A 9,031-nucleotide genomic window follows, 5' to 3' on the forward strand; every position below is an offset into this window, starting at 1 on the left:
ATTGAAATTCTGATGCGCTTACCTAGAGCTGCTTATGTGTTTTATATTGGTGTGCGTGCGCCAGATTTCCTAATGGCGGCTCCTCACATCTGATAAAAAGAACAGTTACAAAAGTATTTTCTCGCTGGATCAGATTATCACACCTTTATTGAACAAAGTAATAGTAAACAGTTTAAGGTCTTATATTTTATTTGGAACTTCTCCTTTTATTAACTACCCTGCAGATCCCTCCGCAGTAAGGACACTTTAATATTCAGACTCTAAGGTAGTCGCTGATCATGATTAGGTTTAGCAATGTTAAGTCGTTTTTACCCCAGCAAAATTATTATTTAGGTATATCGTTCTTCAGCACAGTAACACGATCAGTGATGTCATCTGTCACTTTGTTTTTGGTAACGTTGTGCTTTTCTCATTAATAATGGACTGTTAATGCCTAGACCGTCCTCGTTCTGTTGTAATTGGCAGCGAACACGGGGCTTTCCTTTCCGCATGTACAGCAATGAGCAAACGTATCTCAATGAGTAAAGCAGAGGGCTGTAGCAATGAAGTTAGTCTGTCCATCCGATATCTTCAGGCCAAATAAACAAAACTCAATGTTTTCACTTAGAAATGTACTTGTTTTTGAATGAAAAGCAAATTTTGTCCATTAAAGTAATATGAAATGGATCAGAACTCCAGCGCAGACAGGGTTAATGTTGTAAATGACTATTTTAGCTGGATATAAATGGAATATCTTCATAGGCAGACAGAGGCCATTTTATCACTCCCATCACTCCTGTGTCCCAATGGCCCTTTATCACTCCCATCACTCCTGTGTTCCAATGGCCCTTTATCACTCCCATCACTCCTGGGTTCCAATGGCCCTTTATCACTCCCATCACTCCTGTGTTCCAATGGCCCTTTATCACTCCCATCACTCCTGTGTTCCAATGGCACGTTGTGTTCGCTGATCCAAGTTTAAGTTTAAAAGGCTAATTGGTGGTTAGAAAACCCTTTTGTAATTATGTTAGCCAGAAATGTCGTTGTTTTCTATGAAAACAGCTCAAACTTTTGAGCGGTAGTGCATCTATTAGCGAGAATTATATCGCCAGTGTATCTCTACGCGTGTATGCCTGGAAACATAAATAATACTTTTTGTTTTGGCAGTTTTGTCCTTTTTGTTAGATGACTGCTCTCTCTGATGACAAACACACAGTTATGTTCTCTTACATGTCATGGTTTAACCTGTTGACATCGCTAACCTGTGATATTGTTTCATTTAAGGTTCGACACGTGATTGCAGATGGGATGGTCCATCTGTGTATTTATGCTGTAGCTGCTATTGCAAAGGACGCCGAGGTCACCATCCCTTTTGACTACGATTACAGTAACTGGTAAGCGACACCAGAATCCGCCTCTTTAAACGCGTTAGAGGTTCTGCATAGCCTATAAAGTCTTTGTAATGTGTTTTCCTTTCTTCAATCGCAGTAATTATAAAGTGGACTGTGCGTGTCACAAGGGGAATCGAAACTGTCCCGTTCAGAAGCGGAGTCCTAACGCCAGCGACTTGCCTCCCCCTGCTGTTCCTGTGCTGTCCACTGGAGCGGAGACGCGGCGTCGGAGAGCCAAGAGAAAGGAGTTAGAGCAGCAGGGCTGTGCGGTGGACGAGGTCCCCAACAATCATGCGGAGGTCGCTCAAGAGGTGCCTCCCACCGAGATGGTCACCAGCGATCAAGAGGTAAAAACGCAGTGGCCGGGGCCCGTCAGTTAATTGTAGATCTTCATAGTTTGCTCAACAGGTTTCTGAGAACTTTCCAAAGTATCTTGAGGTTGTTTTTGTGGAATACCTTCCAATACGACCTCTCCACTGGTATTTTGAGTGGTGTTAAACTCGTTAAAAGACAGCTTTCACGTATGCTGTCCATAGATTGCCCAATATTGGATCATTGCTCTCCCCTGGGCAGAGGTCCTTCACCAGATTAATAACAGGAGGTATTTACAGAATATTTCATCTTGTGTAATGACATTTAAATGTCAAACAAAGCTTTAGTGTTTGGAGGTAGCAGGTAGAGGCTATCTCAATATATACCCCCTTTAATACATTTAAGCTATTAGAATGTTTTTCTCCAAAAGGAGGCTTTACGGTGCTGAGGATCCATGGCGGTTTTAGTTAAATGCCCAAGCCCTACACCTTGCGTTGATGGTATTTTTTCGCAAGGGCTCTATTTCTTGTTTTGTTCTCCATCATTGGTGGTCGATGTATTTCTGTATTTCATGGCATGGTTATGCGATGTCTGCCCTAGTTTCATTTTTATTCTGGTTCTTTTCAGGCACGGGATGAAGGGAAAGTGGAAGTCATCATGCATGTTCTGGACAACCTCGAAAAGCGAAGAAAACGCAAAGACCAACCATTGGAACCTGCTGGAACGGAACCCGAGCCTCCTGCCGTCGCCGAGGAAGCGAAGGCCGACAGCGAACCTGCGGCTCAGGTTGAAGCCACAGAAGCGGAAACCGAAAGTCCGCCGCTAGCCGAACCTACGGCGAACTCTAGCCTGGGAGTGAATACGCGAAGGTCTTCGCAGGCAGGGGTGAGAACATGCAAGGTGCCGGCAGGCAGGGCCTCGGGTAATGCTAGGGTTAGGATAGCCAAACCCGCAAGCTTTCTGGACCAGATACACGTTTCTTCTTGTAAGCCGTCATTGACTATATCCTGATCTCTGAAGAACTTTAACGTGTGTCTGTTTACTAAGACACCATTTAAAACATTATACAACGATTCTTTACGCAGCGTCTTCGAGGAGCTCTTGCCAGTTTTCTTGGATGACTTGCTAACCATCTTCTAATGGTATGAAGATTTCTCACAGTCCAGCAAAGAGAAGAAGGGACTAATTTAATGAGGGTTTTGTTGTTTACTGGATGGATATACATTAGTGAGCATTTATATATGTTAAATGTGAACTCTTGTTTATAACAAGTAGGAAGAGAACAGGGAATGGAACTTGTAACACGTCATTTAAAACCACTATTAAATGTTAAATTATTCCCTTTGCAGGAAGCTGTGGCGGAGAAACCTGCCCCCAAGCCCGTTCCTCCCAAATCCTCCAGGCCGCGTCCCAAGAGCCGCATGTCCCGATATCGGAGCGCTTCAGCGCAGAGGTTAAGGAGACAAAGGCAGGCGGTCTCCCAGCAGGTGGAGTTGGTCCAACCGGTTTCAGAGGAAGGAGCCGCCAGTTCAACCCAAATCGCAACGGAATCTGGGGCCGCGGAGAGCACAGGGACTTCTGCACCCCAACAGGTTTCAGACGCTCCTGCTGTAACCCAAGCAGTAACCCAGACAAATCGAGGCAGCCTTAAATATCACAAGACTAAAAAAGTGAGTGCTTTTGGCTTATATTTGAAACCTTCTGACTCATCCGGTTGGAAAGGATATCTATCAGCTTCCTCCCATTCTTCTTGTGAAGCTGTACAGCACTATTACGCTCATGTTAACCTGTTCCCGTCTTCTCTCAGTACCTGGTTACAGAATGGTTGAACGACAAAGTCGAGAAGCAGGAGTGTCCCATCGATCAACCTTTGCGGATCACCACGGACCCGACCGTCTTGGCGACGACTCTCAACATGCTGCCAGGGTTGTCCCATTCCCCATCTATCTGCACAGCCCCCAAACACTACATACGCTTCGTGTCACCGTTTATGCCAGATCGACGTCGGAGGCCTCCTAAGGCAGACGGGACTTATGGGTCCTGTAAAAAGGTTGGCACCTATTATAGTAGTTATCCCTTTTTAATTGGGAAATTCTCTTCCATGTTGCATCGTAATGAAAAGTTGCCACTACATATGCCTACGGATAAGTGTTTTCACCTCACCTGCCCTTATGAATGCGCAGGTATCGCACGGCTGATGTAAATGGCACGCTCTGACCCTTTTGTCTTTTTAAATTGGCAGCGCTGGATAAAGCAGGCGTTGGACGAGGGCGCGATGATGTCTACCAGTTCCCCGCAAGAAAATACACAACCTTTATACCAAAGTAATGAGGGCAGTAGTAGCTCTTTGACCAGCGATACAGGTAAATATTTTCTGGCCCCCCGAGAGCATGTCTCCATTGATTCAGTGACAAGACATTTAAGTGAAACATGTAGCAAAGATGGTGACGGCTTACAAAGCAAAAAAATAATAAAAATAGGGGTTTCTCCTATAAGAGCCTGACCGCTAGCAATGTCACCCCAATACAGATAGAGATGAAGTTACAATCTTCTCTAGGTTTCCCAAATGATATTATTGTACTAATAGCCCACATTGGATATACATTTGTGTACCTATTAGCTGTAAGGTAGAATTAAATGTCTCAGAGGAGAGCGCTCAATTAAATGTTGGCTCTGCAAATGTGCTGGTTTCACGTACTTACCGAGTAAAGAACACCCGGCATGTAGTGTGCTCGGTATACACCGGCAGTGAGTGTCACGAGTCTTAAAAGTTTTGCCAAGCCTTTATATTCTCTGTGGTAATCGGACCGCATCCGTAATACTTTTTTCTTCTCGTCCTAACAGGAGCTTCTGCCCCATTTAAAAAATGGAAGATGAAATATATCCTGGAGGAAAACTCCAACAATTTAAATAGCCCCCTGTCGTTCGTCACACCGCCCCCACTTCCCAACTCTTTGACCACAGACTCCCTGAGCCCGCTGCAAACCACCCCGAGCTCCTCTCTACCCGGGGAAGAAGAATCGCGCTACGGTTATGGACCCGTGTTTTCTCCGATCCCCTCCCTCGCTGCTAGCCGCTGCAATACTCCGCTACAGTTTGAGGTAAGTGTCCTTCATTGCTGGCTGATGTACAACAGGGAGCCATGTAGTTCTGCATTGTGCCTTATTAGTCTAAAATAGTATTGCCTGTTTGTCACAGGGGTCCGTGTTAAAGGGGCATTTACCAGACATTTACCAGACATTTCCAGAAGTTTACTTTATAGCACAAGCTGTATCTATGGTGCCATACATTGTGTTCTTAAGTAATGAATAACATGATACTTTTCCTCCTGTAGAATATATCGTCCCCCGAGAGTTCCCCAGCTCACGTGCCGGAGTCCTTGTCGCCGGAGGTACTTATCTTGCTGTTTCTGTGGATGTGCGTTGAGTTTGAGTGTGGGGCGTGAGCTGGTTGTAGTGGATGAAGTGTTGCTCTCCTTTGGAGTTTTACTTGTGACCTCAAGTTACGTTATCACTTTGCTCATGCTGTTTTTCTCCTTTTCCCCCCTTTCCTTGTTTCATCGCTGGTCTTCTTGATACATTTGCCCTCTTGGATTCCTCAGCCTTGCCTCCGCCCGGACCTGGACTCTTCCAAGGCTTCCTTCTTGGATGTCACCATTGAAAATTCCCAGGATCACCAAGGGCCCCTCTGTAGTGTTTTGGCTGAACAAGCTGCTCAGTCCCCCAGCACCTCTATCCAATACAGCAGCACGGCAGAGAACAGTATATCGGGCAAAGCCGGGGACGGGTCAGTGCTGCTAAGGACTTCAGAACAGACTTTCCGGACTTCAGAACAGACTTTCCGGACAGAGTTCAATTTAATGTATGCATTCTCCCCGTTGAACGCTATGCCTCGGACTGATGGATCGTTACGTGGATCCCCTCATGTTGGGGAGAGAAAACCTTCCCAACCGGACATGTACTGTGGCTCTCCAGTGGAGACTTTCTATGGAAGGTTGAGTTCTGGTCTTCTTAAAGAACCCATGTCTCCTTCTGGTGAGCGTGTGTGCGAAGGAGTCCGATCGTCCCCCCAGAACCCCCCACAGAGGAAAAAGGTAACTTACCAAAAAACAAAGAAATGCTATTGATCCTATAGTCTGCTCGACACACTAAGTGACTTTACTAGGGTGGGGTTTTTTACTTTCTGGTCCCTGCTGAAACGATAATCTGCATCAAGTAACTAAGCATCAGAGAATGTTGAAATTTCATACCAACCGTACTTTAAAAAACCCAAACATCTATTAATTCCCTTCACCCCATTCTGTCAGCCTTCATGTTACTTTTTGGCTTTCCTCTTTTTTCTCCCCTCGTCTCATCTTCGGCTTCATCAGTACAAAGATCATAGCTGTGTTTCGAGCTGAATAGTCTGTGAAAAAACGCTGGGGACGGGGCTGAAGCTTCAAAGCAATTGAAGATTCATCTTTCTTTTTTTTTTTTTTATTCCCTTAAGATTTTTATTTAAACAGTCTGATTTTATAACTTCAGAGACAAGCCGAGAGAGCGATGGTATTACCCAGGGGTGGTAAATTGTAATAAGATGCTTTATGGTGAACCTTTAGAAATCTGGCACGTGTATCAAGACAACTTGAATGTCCTCAATCTCGTCTTCTGCATGTGTTTTGACGCCGTCCGTGCAAGAGACTGTGGAGACCGTTATATAAAAAAAATATAAATGAAACGGGGTAAAATGAATTGTCTCTTAAAGTATAAATAGAATAGTGAGACCTGTTTTAATGGCATAGCAAAGCTGACATTAAACCATGTAGAGAATGAACAAGTTTAACCTCTTAAGTTACAACATTACATATTTTTTTCTGTTTTGTTGCAGGTATCTCTATTGGAATATCGGAAGAGGAAACAGGAGGCAAAAGAGGTCACGTCTTCTCCGTGCAGCGACATAATCCGCTGCGTGGGGACGCCCACCCGCCAAAGTAGCAACGGATCCATGTGTGACGCGGATCTGTCCAGCGCTCTGCTCCTCCAAGCGGCGTCTTCTCCCCACAGCGGCTTCTCTTCCCCTGCTCATCCTTCTTTGCCGCAGATAGAGGATGTCAGCCCCCCGGACACCCGGTCCTCTGGACCCCCCTCATCTCATTGCAAGGCGCCCGAGAACATCAGCAGCAGGTGGTGAGTGGGACCCCCTTTAATCCTCTTGGGTGCTAATTTGCTTTGGTGACGCGACCAGAGGAGCTGCAAATAGTATCTTATTATTCTGGAGCGTCCTGCTCTCATTGTCAAGGGGGCCAATCAAATAAGCATTATTTAATAATGGGAAAATACTTTTTTGGGGTTGCCTAACCCCTTGCTCATCCAGATGCAGCTGCTGGTGTTTTGGGGTATTTTTCTTTTGGATCAGTGATCGGTCTATTTGCTTCCCAGGGAATAAATACTCTTTCGCGTTGCTTAGATTGAAGCAGAATCGGTAAACCCTGGCGTAAATAAGGCTGCTTTAAGTTTCTGTATGTATTTATTTCTAATTTCCAGGATGGTCCCTACCTCAGTGGAGCGGTTGCGAGAGGGCCAAGGGATCCTGGAACGGGTTCTGCGCAGTGGGGTGAAAGTATCCCACATAGGGGAGCCGTCTCCGTCAAGGGAGAGCAGCTTAGAACGAGAGTCGGGTAAGTCGGCGCAGGAATAATTCTTTTAGAACTCTTCTGTAACGGGTGCTGTCTTTTGCTGTAAGCTTATTCGACGTGTTGCAGCGTCTTCGAATAACTTCACATGTTCTCCATGTTGTAACACATTATGTTCTGTGTTTGCTTACACAGAGGACGGTGATGCCGAGATGCCTGGCCTGGCTGTTTCCAAAGGATCGACTGTCTATAGCCCTTCCAGATACAACTACCAGGTAAAGACTTCCCGTCTCCATTCTGATGCAGAGTCTTGAACGTATCATTGTGCTGCGCTACTACATCTGAAACGCAGAGCTGAAACAATTTGCTAGCCGCTGCTGTATAGCTCTATTACGCCGTGTAAATAGCACTGTCCTTATTTTGCCCCTTGTTTCTCTTCAGTTCTTGCAGTGTGACAGCCCTCAGCCAGAGTCCCTCGGTCTCCTTTCTCAAAGTTCGTCGCCTTTTCGAGGACCTTCTTCCCAACCCCTGGGGTACAGCTACCGGACACCGCAAAGGGCAGGGCACCCGGTGTCCGAATCATCCGTCATTTCCACCTCGTATACTAGCCCTGCACACGTGGCTTCCACGGACTCCCCAACATCCCAGTGTCCAGGGAGCTCTGGGTATTTCAACAGCCAGCAACTCTACGGAAGCCATGCTGTTGGTAGTCAGCCTCGAAAGAGCTTCCACCATCGAGCCCTAAGCTGTGAGGCCAGTCCGGCCCAACTGCTCAGGACAGACTCTCTATCTTCAGACTCACAGCCCAGCCCTAGGGCTTCTAGCAATTCCTCCACCCCTCAAGTCCAGAGATCAGAACCCAGAACTATAACCCTGCCTGGCTCCGGACTCCCAGGCCCCAGGACACCTGCTATGTCCAGTCCTCAGCATTACCCACAACGTGGGTCCGGCATGCCTCCATATCGGTTGCAGCAAATTCAAGGCTCAGGAGTAAAGACTCAGACTGGCCTTTCTTAGGAGTGCTATAGAGGAGCAGAACAGGAGAGCACTATATCCCATCAGCCGTTCCGATGGCCGCCCCGAGACGAGTGGGTCCGCCGGTGGCTCGAGGCAGGGTTGCATGTGTCTTAGACTGAAGCAGGTAGAGACTAAAGCTTGCTGATAAAATCAGCCCCTCACTCACATGTTGCAAGAAAAAAAGAGGACACTCACTATTATGGAAACCATAATAGCAGAAATGATGCAAAAATCATCCAAATATTTGGCGTCACCATTGGTATATATTTTTTTTTTCTCTGTATCACCAGAAATCTCCTGTAGTCACTTGTGCAGTAAGGACAATTTTTATATGATTAAGAAATAAAATGGTTCTAATTAAAGTTGAAATAAAAGGGTGGGGAGAAGGGGTTTAAAGAAGCACCTATATTTGTAGCATCTGATTATAACAGTTTTATTTTATTTTGTTTGGTTGGAGGGTGAGAGAGGCAGAGCCGGGATTATATTGTGTATGTGGCCAGTCATTCCAGACACACAGATCACCGTTGTGTTTTACCACTGCCAGTTGGAATGATCATTTTTGTTAACGACATTTTTAATGCATCTCTGAAGGAAGAATGGTTTTGTTGTGTATTTTCAAGGAGGGTTACCATGGCGACGGGACAGCGGTTCACACTTGTTGAGTAGGGCTGGTATGAAAAGATCTGTAAAAAAAAATCAAATACAAATTTGAAGACTTGAA

General features: G+C 45.7%; 1 protein-coding gene across 3 annotated transcripts in view; it reads left to right on the forward strand.

Annotated features, from left to right (window-relative positions):
- SETD5 (SET domain containing 5) overlaps positions 1 to 9,031 on the forward strand; it is a 31,696-nt gene extending 22,665 nt beyond the window's left edge. For all 3 annotated transcript variants that reach the window (XM_053468912.1, XM_053468915.1, XM_053468914.1), the window contains exons 11-23: positions 1,264 to 1,373; positions 1,468 to 1,717; positions 2,310 to 2,567; positions 3,032 to 3,352; positions 3,490 to 3,732; positions 3,925 to 4,045; positions 4,527 to 4,783; positions 5,017 to 5,073; positions 5,284 to 5,775; positions 6,549 to 6,847; positions 7,205 to 7,338; positions 7,489 to 7,568; positions 7,735 to 9,031. In XM_053468912.1, the coding sequence (XP_053324887.1) occupies positions 1,264 to 1,373; positions 1,468 to 1,717; positions 2,310 to 2,567; positions 3,032 to 3,352; positions 3,490 to 3,732; positions 3,925 to 4,045; positions 4,527 to 4,783; positions 5,017 to 5,073; positions 5,284 to 5,775; positions 6,549 to 6,847; positions 7,205 to 7,338; positions 7,489 to 7,568; positions 7,735 to 8,310 (3,198 nt within the window). In that variant the 3' untranslated portion in view covers positions 8,311 to 9,031. The remainder of the gene's footprint in view (positions 1 to 1,263; positions 1,374 to 1,467; positions 1,718 to 2,309; positions 2,568 to 3,031; positions 3,353 to 3,489; positions 3,733 to 3,924; positions 4,046 to 4,526; positions 4,784 to 5,016; positions 5,074 to 5,283; positions 5,776 to 6,548; positions 6,848 to 7,204; positions 7,339 to 7,488; positions 7,569 to 7,734) is intronic.

The sequence above is a fragment of the Spea bombifrons genome, chromosome 6, assembly GCF_027358695.1.
Source record: "Spea bombifrons isolate aSpeBom1 chromosome 6, aSpeBom1.2.pri, whole genome shotgun sequence".
Taxonomy (NCBI): Eukaryota; Metazoa; Chordata; class Amphibia; order Anura; family Pelobatidae; genus Spea; species Spea bombifrons.